Source organism: Limanda limanda, chromosome 1, assembly GCF_963576545.1.
Source record: "Limanda limanda chromosome 1, fLimLim1.1, whole genome shotgun sequence".
Classification (NCBI taxonomy): domain Eukaryota; kingdom Metazoa; phylum Chordata; class Actinopteri; order Pleuronectiformes; family Pleuronectidae; genus Limanda; species Limanda limanda.
In genome coordinates, this window is record NC_083636.1 from 39,493,707 (window position 1) to 39,508,196 (window position 14,490).

The following is a 14,490-nucleotide window of genomic DNA, read 5'->3' on the forward strand; positions in this document are numbered from 1 at the left end:
TGGCAATAGTAATGTGAGGAGACATGACAATGGAATGAGCTGTTAGTACTACTAGTGCTGGGAGTAAGAGTAGTAGCAATAGTAGTAGCAGTAGTAGTACAGGTAAGAATAGCCACAGTGGTAGCAGTAGCAGATGTCATTGCTGTGGCTATAGCAATAACACATCAGAAATGGTTGAAGGAATATCAGAAGCCATAGCAGAGCAGTAGAAGTATGCAAGTAGTAGCAAGGGCAGTATTTATAGAGACACAGTCAGTAACACTAGAGGTAGCAGTAGTTGAAGAAGCAGCGAAAGCAGTAGCAGAATTGACTGAATTATTAGAGGTAGTGGTAGTAGTAATGGCAGTGGAATTAGTAGTACTAGCAATAGAAGTAAGTGTAATAGCAGGACCAGTGCGAGTACAAGTAGTAGGATCAGGTAAGAATAGCAGTAGTAGTAGTATAGGTACAAGTATGGACCGAATTAGTCCTAGTTGTGGCAGTAGTAATGGCAGTGGAATTAGTAGTAGTAGCAGTTAGTAAGTGTAATGGCAGGACCAGAGTAAGTATAAGTAGTAGGATAATGTTAGAGTAGCAGTAGTGGTAGTAGTACAGGGAAGAGTAGCAGTAGAATAGCACAGGTTAGTATATGGACAGAATTAGTACTAGTTGTGGCAGTAGTAATGGCAGTGGAATTGGTACTAGCAGGGGTTATAGCAGGACCAGTGTTAGTAGAAGTAGCAGTATCAGGTAACGGTATGTATAGGTGTTGTTGTTTACTGCTGGATGTCATTGTATCATGACCCGGCAGCTGAATGTGCACTCGAAGTGCCGACAGCCCGACTGCACATGTAGAGCACACAAAGATAAAAGGCGTTAATCCTTATTGACCCATCAATGTGATGTTAGATGCATCAGGATGACAGACCACGCTGTTCTTTTTCATGCTGACAGAGCAGAGAGCTGGAGCAGCTCTGACCCCTCTGTGGAGGCATTCATCTCATCACTGAACACACCGACTGTGGGCTGCCCATTACTGCAGATGGGCGGCCATCAAGGCCATTGAGGCGTCCTCAAAGGAAGGCGCAGCTGCAGCAGACACACAAACACACTCGCGCACGTGCTCTCAGAGGCCACACACACCCTCCTTTCTTCCAGCTTGGACTTAGAGCAGTGACTTCCATCAGAAACCTCAGCCTTGCTGTCTTTCAAACACGCAGCAGTTTTATCAACAGCGAGGGCATCGGTGGAAACTTGTGTTTGAAGCATTTATTGACAATTAAACATGTTTTAGGAAACAAGCTTCATGCTGGTTGTTGACTATGATTATATCTCAGTTTAATTGTCCTTTTCATCATTTTCTATATTGATTAAAACGTCTCCTGACCCCCCTTCATATCTACTGAAATGATTTCTGGTTTCCAAATTGATTTGTTTATTGCTTATGTTTAATTAACTGATTAAATCAATGATTCGTACAAATCTATGCAAAAGAAGATTTAGTATATTTATTTTCTTACAATCCTTTTCAAATGTTTGCGTTTGCCTTGTGACTGGATATTTGCACTTGTGTGGGTTTTAAAAATTCCGGATTCAACTGAGATGGAAAAAAAGATCATTCCTTGTTTGAAATTCTCTTACATCCCATCCAGGTAATGGTCCAAACCCTTTTACGTTGTCACTTTTCCCTGGGTCCAAAACCCAACAATTCTGAAACACTGGATTAAATGTATATTCTTGAAACTGTAAGTTAATGACAACTTGTTTAATCTTCAAATTGCCTAAACATTGACCAGCCAGGTCAATACATCATAGGCACATTGGCCAAAATCTCATTTTAAGACTTTTTTAACTCCCGAAATATCAACAACAGTATCCAGCTCAAGAATCCAGTATCCAGAAAACCTCATGATTTCACAGTACACAGAAATGAAGCCTGATAGGCATCAAGTCTTTACCTGATAAACCCTTATGGCCATGCTTTTCATGTGTCCTGTTTATCAACGGCCACTGTGATCGTATCTTGAAAACGGGCCTGTGTCAAAATCTAGTGATGAGTGAGTAAATCCCTCTGTGTTATCCCTGGATGTATTTACTTTGTATTCATCTACAGTGTGGGAGGAATGGGCTCTTAATAGCGGCCCGGCAGCTCTTATTTTTGCGTGGGGTCACTCTAGTAGGTGCATCCAGCCACGCACACACACAGACCTGGAAACTGAGCAAATCCCTCTGCTTGCTATTTGCAGTAGCAGGGTCAGAGAGAGCTACAGTCAGAGGGAACATGTCTACTGCTGTTCACCATGGCATTTTGGTTTTAGCAAAAGAGCGTGACAACAAGCCGTCTGCAGCCACAGGCCGTGCATGTACCCACGCACACGGAGGCAGCGGCGCCCCTGCGCGCCTCTGGACCAACGTTTGATTCCCGGCAGAGCAAGGAAACAGCTCGATGCCCTTGCTCGCCCTTTGGTCAAATGGACAATCACCACAGAGCTGCCCTGGATTGATTTTTCTTATGATACATGTAACAGCGTGCTCGAGGTATGCGATGCTGGTTCTGCAACAACTCCAAACCCCCCCTGGATCTCTGGGTGCATCGTCTCATCCCTTACCTTTCCGGATGCGATCTTCGATTTCCTGGTCGAAGCCCAGCCGGTGGCATTTCCTCCACAGCCCCATGTTGGTGGAGTTGTACTGCCGGCTGCACTCGTCCGCGGCGCTCATGGCAAACAGCTGCCGCCGGTTCCGGGCCAGCTGCAGCTTCTCCTCCCAGCGGGGCGCGCTGCTCCGGCTGGCCCGCAGCGGCAGGCTGATGTTGGGGATGTAGATGAAGCCCGGGTCCTTGCGGCGGCTGGAGAAGCTTCGGCACCGCTCCTTGTACCGCCTGGCGTCGGTCTCGTACCAGTGGTCGGAGCACATCGCCACGGCCAGCATGCCCAGGGCGCAGAGAGAGAGCGAGAGCCCGGCGTAGAGCAGCAACTTCCCGGCAGCCATGCTCGCTGGTCACAGCCGCATCAGCACCTCAAGAGACGGACAGCTCCTGCGCGGCTTCGCCCCCACAGCTCGGCGGGCTCAGCTCACATCCCCTCTGGAGAGCAGCGCGGGGACCATCGTCGATAACACGGCTCACTGCCCGAAGTAGAAGATGCACACGCACACACACACACACACAAATCCCCTGTACTCCAGTGTTTTCCAGATCACAACGTGCCCACGTCTTTTCTTTTTTTTCCCCTGCGTGCGCGGCGCTGCTTCAGCTCGGCGGAGATAAGAGGAGAGGAGGAGGCTTATCTCATCTCAGCCGCGGATCCTCGGCATCCATCTGTCTGAGCAGGGCGACACACAACACACACCGAGCACATCAGCACAGCACATCGCATGTAACCCAGCCTGGGATACACGGAGCACAAAGAGGAGCGCGGAGGAAACAGTCACACAGAGAATCGTGCGGATGCATTTATAAACAAGCCCATAGCCTACATGTACAACGTCATGCTGAAGAACACGAAACCACCCCTGGAAATAAACTTCATATCGACCTGGATGAATGAATGAATGAATGAATGAATGAATGAATGAATGAATGAATGGATGGATGAATGTACCTGGACGATCCAAAGGGAGCAGGAGAGTGAGGGATCGGACTCAGCATCCACACCACGTCCGACCGGATGACGGCAGCTGCTTCAGAGCCGGCCTGTCCATGGACCAATCAACAGCAGGCAGCCTGCATGAGATCAGTGTTAGCTTACATGCTACATTATATCTGACTGACTATACCACAGTGTCACTATTTATTATACACAAGCTTGATTTTAAATCCTGTGTTATATCTGGTCAATGGTGCAGTAACACGAGTGGATTTGGACATTTATTGTAAATTGTGATTATTAATATGTTGGTTAACTTAAATGAGTTTAGTTTAGTGAGTGGGATATAGTGGCATCTAGTGGTGAAGCTACTTTGCCACCAACTGAATGGCTGTGTATGTGTGTAAGAGATTCTATGGTGGCCCTAAGGGATAGTTCAGAGGGAAAATTTAATTCAGTCATTATCTATGACACACAAAACACTTTAGGTGTCTCAGGGGTAAACAGTGTTGCAGCCAAATCCAATGACAATTGAAATAAATGCCCATAAACCCCCCATAAAATGCCTCCATACTCCTCCTGTGGTGTAATCCAAGTTTCCAGAAGCCCCAACATTCAAATTTGACTCGAAACTAAGGAATTAGGTTTTTGGCTGCAACCCCTGACACTCCTTAAGTGTTTTGTGGACCCAAACACTTCATCCCAACCCCCCATTTGCATAGTGGTGAGTAGATAAGTGAATTTAATTTTTCGGTGAACCATCCCCATAAGGTCCAATGATTGTTTCGTCAGTTCTGAGCTGTAGAAACATGGCAGTGCAACATGGCGGACTGCGTGTGAGAGACCCTCCCCCCGCTGGAGATACGAGCGGTTTGTTCTAAAGTAACCAAAAACATAATTCTTAGTTTCAGATGAAATTTGATCCCTGTATTCCACATCTGCTCATAAATCCCTTTAATCGTACACACTGGACCTTCAGGCAGACACAGGAAATGGAAGTTGGAACTATCAGAACATTTTAAACTGCAGTGATGAGGCTTAGAGCTGGTCGGGTATTATTCCTCATCTTGAGTCAACTTTAGAAGACTTTTATTACTTTCATCTCTTACATTTTGCCGACATGGTAGCCTACATATTACTGAATCAATGTGGCTTAACCGTTTGGGTTCTAATGAGGACATATTCTTTATAATGGCTACTGTAACAAACAAATACGGTGGTTTCATGTAAAAAATTATGACTGTCAGTTTCAAATGAGAAGTTTCCCATATGAAGTTCTCTGTGATCAACCAACAAGTCCACAGTTAATGTCCTCCTTTGTCTCTCTTTATGTAACCTGACTTCCTCCTTTTGCTCTTGTCATGATTATCACATAATTATGAAATAGAGCTGTGGGACATGTGACCTATCAGAAGTGAAGCAGAGGGTGATTTTGGACTCAGACCAAATAATAATTTTAAAACTATATTGTTGATTTTCAGATACATTTTGGAAAAGCAAAGTGATCAGATGTATGGTGTGTTAGACCTGTGACACACTAAAATAAATGTTTTGGTAAGTGTTAACCTCTCAATGTGACCACTATCATCGGTTGACGACCCTTTTTATCCTGAGTTGGCTTATGGCTCATTAATTAAAAGCACAGTGCATCTTGAAATTGAAGAGTTGATTTACAGCACACGTCTTCAATCATATTTTTTCATTTCTTCAGGCTTGGGGTGGATATTAAGTCGTTCAGATGAAGTGATGATTCAGTTAAAGTTGAGCTACAGCTAAAGTTTATTCTCATTTTGTCGTCTGGCTATCATTCAGTCCAAGGCAGGTGACTCAGCACCTCTGACTCTTACTTATTACAGGGACAATAATCTACTTAAGAGAAGGTAATGATTATATGATTGCTGAGCTCAGATATATCTAAAATTCTCAGGTATCCTCTGACTAAGTCTTACGCCCCAAACTGGGTCCACAACTTGTTTCCATCAGACAGCTATGGAAAAAAGCACAGACAAACTGCATGTATTTGCTCAGCACCAAACAACAAAGTCACAGACTAAGTGTTGAACATGGGGGAGTATTTAAAAGCTAAATAGACAAGACCAGAACTAAACGAGAGGAAATGTTGGACTGGATTCATGAATTGTGCCACAAAATTTGTCAGAATGAATAATAATGCAGCTTTATGTCTGCAGGATGTGGAAATAAAAGCCATTTGCTCACATGGGCAAAAGGTTCTTAGAGTTTTAATGGTGCCTTTGTTGAGGCTCCATCCTCAATTTACTTTTATCTCCTCTACTCATCCCTCCTAATCCATTAATCAATGTCACTCATTCTGTCAAACACTTTAGTGTTTGAGGTACATCTGCGGCCCAGAGAAGCTTTGAGTCATGTTTGTATATCCACCCGCTCTTAGTCATCATGACAAACATATTTCTGTTACTGGTGAGAGGAGCTGTATGTGTCTGCATGATGAAGTGCAATGTTAAGTTTACAAATTAAACCACATATGGAGGCTTGCTTGTTCAGACCTTCTGCTGTAACTGAAATGCAGGAAGGAACTCCAATTCTAACACTTTCTTTTTGTTCACTTGTTATGTTTCCCAAGCAGAGGCCATGCTGTCAGGCCATTTACTTCTGGTGGGAGCTATCAGGCAGTGACACTCTGCTGTGGAGGTGAATGTTTAAAAATGTCCCGAGGAGTCTGTGGCTGAAGTTTCTTTTTTATCTGGCGCCCTCTTCTGTTCATAATTGGTAAATACACTATAAAAATAACAGCTGACTGCTATGATTCAACAATATATGAAAAAATATTTGACCTCATGGGTCATGGGGCCCAGAGTGACAATAGTGGTTGAAAGTTGGGTCCATGGCGCGTTTTAACACCAAAGTGTGAAGTTGAAACACCCTGGGAGACTGAGTTCTTGAGGCTCTGTTTTGTATCCAGAACAAAGAAACATGTGGTTAGGGTTTCACTACACATGTAGGCCAAACTGTAGTTAGAAAATACCAGGTCCCAACACAAGGCTGGTAAGTACCTCTATGTGAGTGCAGTGAGTGGTTAGGCACAATCCCCCTACCTTTTACCTTGTCTTCTCCCTATTTGGATGTTGAGTGGGCCGAAGAAGTCAACACAGTTCTTCCTGTGGTTAGAAGGTTTTTGAGAGCCATCTTTAACATTGCAAACTCACGGGTGGTGAGGTAGATGAATATGCTGTGTACATTAGTTTTTGGCTGTTGATTAGAATGCACTTGGGTCAGGGGCATTTGGCCTTGGGGTTTCATGGGCTACAGGCCGTTTACTAAAATGCACTGTGGTTAAAGGCCTGGAAGATGTTTAGGCTAAATGGGCTTGGTTGATAAGCGCAGCAGGAGCTGAAGACAGTTGGTTGGAGTGTGCATAGGAAGGCAGGTGCTTGAGCTTGGGGTGCTTGGCTGAAAAGTAGAAGTACTTGGGCCACTGACTGGCAGATAAAGTGCAGGAGGCATTTCAATGGCTGGTAAATGAAATAGATTCTCATTGACTTGAGGTGTAGGTCGGGCTTAGGTTTTCCGAGGTTTGTGGGCTGCGTTCATACATTCTGCAGTGTCATGCTTTGGTCCACTCTCCTGCTGCCATGGGAGTGTCTGTACTGACTGAGAGATCCTACCACTTTCGGTTACGTGCACAGACTCTGAAAGGGCAGGCTCTGAATCCGCTTTGTCATAAGGCGTGTATTTATCTTTGTAAAAAGGCTTGTTCTGTTGAGCTCATTCTCTATTGAACAGTTCATCACTAATTCGCTCATCATCTGACTTGGAATTCTTCCTTTGGTCAGGTTCTCTTTTATGGTACTGCCTGTTTGATAACAATATAGCTTGGTTGGTGTGGCAGCATGGTCTCAAACAAAGGAATTTGAAGAAGACACACCAAGCCCTTATATAGCCAACCCTTCTCTAGTCTCCTCCCCTGTGACAGGTAATTCTCTCCGCCCACTCCTGGTGTCATTGAATGAACAATTGGCCTTGAGATTCTTGAACAGTCTCCGTCAACAGGTGGTTGATCAACAGCTCTAGTTCACAGAGCATGAACTCCATCCAACAGTTCAGACAAATCATCTTTTGATTATATATGTTTTTTCCTCACAATACATTAACTGCTGACAACAGATCATGAAACGACTCATTTACTTGAGGAGACTTTTGGCTGTTTCCATTCTGAGAGGTGTGGACTCCTGCAGCAAGGGGAAACATATTACAAAAAAAATAATTATAATCCCCCCATGTCACAGTGAAGCCATTAGTAGTTGAGCTACAAATATATCTAAGCCTTGGCTCATCTCACCAGCCATTGTTGTGCCTTCCCTATCTGTCTCCAGGAAAGTGTCCTCTTGCAGAGATATTATCAACCAGCTTCCTACAGTTGTTATCTATCTAGGGTCCTATAACTCAACCTTGGGTCCTACACATTCTGCAGTGGAGAGAAGGGGACTCTGTATTATAACATACATTTAGGATGGATTAAGACAGATGCCTTTGACTTTACTCTTATCTCTGTTCGAGGGTCCCAAAACAAATAAAATACAATGCATACTCTGTGAAAAAGAATAAAACAAAATATACCTAAAAATATTTCTACCGTTCTTGGTGAATTGCCTTGACCATGTAGCAACACATACAAGGGAATAATTAAATCAGCATAAATTATATTTAATCTGAAGCCATTGCATCAACAAACAGTGCCCACCATAAGCAGTTCAGTAGTTCAATCCCTGTCTCCACCTTCTGTATAAAGTGTCCTTGGACAAGATACTGGGCGACAAATCCAGTTGTGCAGTCCCCATAAAAATTTAAAAAAATCATAACACAAATCTCTGGCCCATATTCTATACACCGTACAGAGAAATACTGACAAATGCAACAAAAAAAATGCAATAATGGACAATGCATTGTCCATTATTGCATTTTTTTTTACATATGTCAACAAGGTAAATCAATCATTCAGAGCTTGTTTAAGTGTCTGGGTGTAGTGTTTGGACTTCACAGGATCCACCAAAGAAGCAGCAGGGAGTGCAAGCAGCAAAGACTATTTGTTTGAAAAGGCAGACAGTGTTTGAAGGTAGGCAGACTCAGAGAACACTCAGATATCCAAACTGAAAATGTAGACTCGCGAGCACTACATTTCTGAAACTGGCCTGGTACTCACTGATAATCAAGTAATTACGATATTATCCCTGAGGCACATAGAATGAACACGTATGATGTTCTTCTTCATTGAAACAAACATTTCATCTGCCACCCCAGTGGAAAGTTTATTTGCCAGCAAATCAGAATGAAATAGAAAGTTGCTCAGTAGAGTGAACTCCACAGGTGGCTCCTCTCACAAAACAAATTGCCCATACTCTTGATATTAGTTTAACTTTTTCATTCCAGTTTCCAAAGTCCACACACACAGTGTCAGTTTATCTGATCATGTGTTTTTCACTTCCATCCCCTCCAAGATTCCTTGACCCAGTGTCACAGGCAGGCAGTTCTCTGATGCCTCCTCCTCTACTTTCATTCCAACTCCCCCTGCTGGTCTGGCCACAGAAGATGTAATGAGAATATTCAGGTGCAGTAGCCCTCACATATAAATCCAGTCTAACTCCATTACTGCAGTTGCGGACACGAACTGAGCAAAAAAAAAAGAAAAAAAGGAAAAAGCCTCATCAGCATCTGAGATCCTCTCTCAGCTGCCAACAATTTATTCTCTCACATCATCAGATATATTCAAACACACCATCAGAACCAAAGTGTCAAGATGTAATGCTTGAAGGACCCAAATGTAGATGATGGAGTAACCAGCAAAGTTTTTTTTTTTATTATTAAATACACAGACAGTCACTTGAAGGCAGGTAGAAAAACTGGGAATACAAATTCCAAAAGGCAAAAGAAAAAAGTAGAACAACGATGGAGGAGTAAAACTGAAACGTCAGGAGCACAAAACCGGAACCACGAACAGACCTGTTCCTTTAGACAAAGGGAAACTTGACAGAGACTCTTTACACAAGGGAGGCAGGATAATTCAGCACAGGTGAAACACATGCAGACGAGGGACATACAGGAAATGAGAAATTTAAAAGCCCAAACACAGTTACTGATTTCCTAATGTAAAAACGTCAAAAACAATCTTATCATCATGTCTTTACATCTTGAAACTGATCATCCCCTCTTCCATCTCTGGTCTCATCAGATCTGCTGGCCCGTCACTGTCCATTCAACACATCGAAAAAATATGGGGGAAAAAAAGGTTGAAAAGAGGTGTTCAAGTATTTTCATTTGTTGGCTCTAAATTGTGGAATAATACACCTCTAACAATTTGTCACCAGGTGGATGATTATATTGTTCGACTTTGAAATGGTGTAATGGTGAATACATGATGCAAAAAAGTAAATCACCTTAACTACCATTAATTGATACATATTCATACAGATTTATGTTTATTTGTTTTATTGTATATTCAACCTCGACATTCGAATCCACCCTATACACTTTAATGCAATTAGCATTTACACTAAAATCGCTGTTTACTAAGTATATACCTGTATCATTTACTATGTATTTTTTCTGTGATGAAGATGAAAAAATTGTAAAATTAATACAAATGATTATATTTCAATACAATTTAGAGCGATTCGAAAAGCGGAACCTTGTACAAGGTTCCACAAACTCACGGCTCTTGAATAGCGACGGACTTCCTGTCAGGGCTAGATCGCATAACACAGAGATTTAACTAATGTAATGGCGGCTATTCCGGGTTATTTATTCTTCTTTATGATCGTGAATAATTTTAACATCCTTGGGAGTTTTGTATAAGCGGTTTATTAGAAAATAAAATAGCGGAAAACCGGAAGTGAAAGCAACTGACCAATCAGCTCCGGTGAAAAGTGTCATGCGCGTTAGAGCCTGATACAGTGTGGTGTGTGTGTGTTTGTGTGAAGGTTACAGATTATACTGGAGCTTCAACATTCATAAGAAACAAATGGAGCTGTGGTCATTCAGCTAAGATTAAACACGTTTACTACTTTCAATTATTCTTCACCGACTACAGACTGAGGTAAGACGCCATGTTGTTGAGAAGAAGTGAACAGATGCTGTCATTCATGTGAAGTCAGGAGCCTGCTAACACCTAGCTTTAATGTGGAAGCTACCAAAATATAAACACATCCAGTAACATGAGCTCTTTCACTTCTACAGTTAAACATATGGCTTTCAAATATTGTGTTGAAATCATGAAGCAGATGGAAAGATTGGCTTAAACTAGTGTGAAGAACTGAGAGGGGACTTTCAAGCATTTGATTTTATGCCCTAAAACAATGATAATTGTTCATTGTATTTTTGAATTGACCATACAGTTTTCATGTTCACTACATGACTGGTGCCAGACCAAAAAGTCTGCAGGCTGCCATCTTTGTTTTGATTCTGGAGTGCAACTTGGAAAATGCAGAAAATCCTCACTGCATCTTTCAGTGAACTGAGAGGAGACTGTGGAAACTTCTGAGGGTGTGAACCTAGCAACAGGTTAAGAAAATGAAGAGTAAAACAATGCAGAACAACATTTTGAGTGTCTAAAATTGTATTTTGATTAGTTTGAATAATAATTAAGGAAATCTATAGATACACTAGGACTAGTCGGAATTGCAATCCAAGAATATGTGCAGTTGATGATCCTGTCCATCTTGAAAGACATATTACCAGTCACTACTCAAATTACTACAAAGATACATGTATCTCAATGTATTTTTGACTCATCATAATATAGGTATAAATATTAGAAATAGTACAATAAAGCTTGCGATGTCCAAAATGTATTCTGAGCTTGATTGTAGATATCTTCAATCCTTATCCAGAGTAGTCAACATGCAATAGCTTATATCTTGAATAATAATTGTGAGTTATCAAAAGGCATTTTTAGGTATCCAAATAGTAATGGACATTCAGGTATGAGACGTTAGGGCTCACGTGTCGCTCTAAATTCTCAGCATCACTTCAAAATGTTCTGCTCCACCTGTAAAATGTTGCTTGGAGGGAAACTGCACTGATTTTACTCCTACAAACACAGAACGTCATCACAACTCAAACATATTCACCCTATAATTGTGTAGGACATAGAATCTTACTAAAAAAATCTTACATTTGAGATTAGGAATTTCCAAATTGATAAGTCGACCAGTTGCCAGAGGTCCAAGGAAATGGCAATACAGAAAGAAAAAGAATATAGGCAAAGATTCAAAGTCATTTAGAAATGGTGTCTCTGTCCCTTAGTTTGTCCCCCAGACAGCACTGACAAGTGTGTAATTACTCTGTCCTGCTCACTACATAAATATGTGTTTAAAGACTAAGCATAAAGTTCAGTATCTCACTTGATCAAGTTTAACAGCATATGCTAATACCATCGTATCTCTTCCCTGTGTGACAAGTCTATCTGCTCTTCTCTGCAGCCATGGCCAGTCTGTCCAGCTACGCCATCCGCATGGCCAGGCTTAGCTCGCAGATCTTCAGCCAGGTTGTGCGTCCGACAGACCCCAAATCCATGAAGGTGGTCCAGCTGTTCCAGGAACCCCCCATGGCCAAGAGGAAGGAGGTGTACGAGTGGTACCCTCATCACAAGGTTTACTTTGCCATGACGCAGAAGCTCAGGTTCATGGGACTCTTCAGGTACTTTAGACTGATGACTCGGGCTGTGACTTGTGACTTGATCTTTGACAATATTTGCCTCGTTAAAAATAAACTAAAATGTTATTTTATGTATTCTTTTCAACCAGCACAGCTGCTGATCACAACACATTACTGATACTGGCACATTTGCACTTTAAAGGATTACACTATTGAAAGTGAATGGATGCCATTGAAATAATTCAATCAAAACATGCAAAGCAAATAAAAAAAATAGAAGTCCCACATTGAGAAAAGCAAAGTTATAATCACTATAATTTAAAACTAATTGTCTCAATTTCATTGATTATTTTAATTGAGCTTTTCATACTTTGCAATGTTTTTTTGTTTTGATTGCTGCAATACTTCCTGCAATTATTTTTCATTAAAAGCCCACCAGGGGAGGGAGTTATTAGATTTTTCGAGCTACTGGAAGGATTTTAATGTGACACACGGGCTAAATGCAGGAAGTGTTAAGTTTCATTGGCGGTAGCTTGGTAGCAATCAAACAAAATGGCTGAGAAAATCTGGAAAAATATAAGTTTGGTTGTATCACCATGGACACATAAAAAATGGTTCCCCCTTCCTTTTCAGAGATGAGCATGAAGACTTCAAAGACGAAATGCGTCGCCTGAGGAAACTAAGGGGAAAAGGGAAACCGAAGAAAGGAGAAGGGAAGAGAGCGGGCAAGAAGAAATGAGCTGCGACATTTCTGCGTTCTGCAATCGTTTTACAGGACTTCCCATTTTTCTTTTGTCTTTTTATGGAGGCAGACAACAGTCCACTGTGTACACTATCACTATGTGTGTATGGGGGGGGGGGACTGCTAATCCTGAAAGAATTCCATTGGTTGACTGTCCTGTTGCTTTTTCTGAAGCTTCACTATGTTGCCATGAAGAATACCCGAGATCAGCATAAAACCTACTCATCTACGTCTGTTGTGCTCACGTGAATGCCATCCTTTTATAGTTGAACGTGAATAAGCTCTTGTATTCCAGTTGCAGGGGTTGAAAAAGTATGGAGAAGAAAGTATTGTTATCTTAACATACGCTAAGGTCTTTAGGTACGAAGTGATATAAACACACTGATCCCTTTGACGGAAATACAAGTTCTACTGTTGTGTCTTTTCAAGATTCATGGATAAATGACACTGCCCTCGTACCAGCACAAGTTGTTTGCCGGTGCTAGCTCAACTTTCAAAGGAATGGTTGAAAAAGGATGTAAAGAAACTGATATCTTTTATGTTTTCAAAATAAAATCTATGTAAGAAATGCATATCGTTACAAAGCCTATTGTTTAATACAATACATGTGGTTGATCATTGTGCTTTCCATCATTTCTTCCAAGTTTTGTTTTTAAGCTTTGGCAACGGAAGTGTCTCTCTGCTCTGTCTAACCATGGAGCTCCAAATCTCAAGGTCTTGGAAATAATCCCAACCTGTGCTGGGTTACTGCTAACTACTTGGATAAATGGTGTGTTCAAAGCTCACTACAGTTCAGTTTGTTTTGCCATTCACCCATTCCCACAAACATTCATACAGTGCATCTATGTGCAGCACTTTCTCTGTCACTCACACAGCCACTTCAGATGTCAGGGGCAATTTGGGGTTTAATGTCTTGCCCATGGACATTTCGGCACGTGGAATATGGAGACTGGGATTGAACTGCCAACCCTCTGGTTCCCCAGCCCTCTCCACAGCATCACATACAGAGGTACACCTCCACAACTGGATTATAAATTCAAGTGCACACACAGACATTTCCCGAATCAGATGGCAAACTCTTGTTTTGATATTTAAGTGAATCAGATGTGGTGAATTTCCAGTACTGTACAGTTTTCTTCAAGTTTCGAGGGTTTATTGTCAAATACACAACAATAACATTAAGCAGTCGCTGGCAATTAAATGCTTGGGTCAAGGGCTCTCGTACAGCAATGCTCAGAATATTACAAGCAAAACAAAAATATTAAATAAAATAATATAAAAGAACATTTGTTTATTTTTTTTTATTTTTTATTTTTTTATATGTATATATATATATATATATATATATATATATATATATACACCTGAAGAAAAAAAAAATAGTGCAATTATGTGCAATAGTGCAAATATGCTGGTTTAGTGGAGTTATTGCAGATTGGAGGAGTTTCAAAATCTTATGGCCTGGGGGATGAAACTGTCTGAGCCTGGTGGTTCGGGCCCGGATGCTGCGGTACCGTCGGCCAGACGGCAGCAGGCAAATATGCAATTAAGAAT

General features: G+C 41.6%; 2 protein-coding genes across 2 annotated transcripts in view; one reads left to right on the plus strand and one right to left on the minus strand.

Moving 5' to 3' along the window:
- tmem178bb (transmembrane protein 178Bb) overlaps positions 1-2,970 on the minus strand; it is a 127,194-nt gene extending 124,224 nt beyond the window's left edge. The window contains exon 1 of the mRNA XM_061080015.1: positions 2,589-2,970. Within this exon, the coding sequence (XP_060935998.1) occupies positions 2,589-2,970 (382 nt within the window). The remainder of the gene's footprint in view (positions 1-2,588) is intronic.
- Positions 2,971-10,488: 7,518 nt separating this feature from the next.
- On the plus strand, positions 10,489-13,508 carry mrps33 (mitochondrial ribosomal protein S33). The gene is made up of 3 exons (XM_061074137.1): positions 10,489-10,635; positions 12,020-12,236; positions 12,828-13,508. The coding sequence occupies exons 2-3, from the start codon at positions 12,022-12,024 to the stop codon at positions 12,931-12,933; spliced, it is 321 nt and encodes a 106-aa protein (XP_060930120.1). The 5' UTR covers positions 10,489-10,635; positions 12,020-12,021; the 3' UTR covers positions 12,934-13,508.
- The last annotated feature ends 982 nt before the right edge of the window (positions 13,509-14,490 follow it).

What these genes read in the sequence shown, in the direction of transcription:
- mrps33 (XM_061074137.1), top strand. Translation starts at nt 12,022, where the DNA reads ATGGCCAGTCTGTCCAGCTACGCCATCCGCATGGCCAGGCTTAGCTCG. An exon ending in AGGTTCATGGGACTCTTCAG is followed by an intron (nt 12,237 to 12,827) that starts GTACTTTAGACT and finishes CTTCCTTTTCAG; the next exon opens with AGATGAGCATGAAGACTTCA.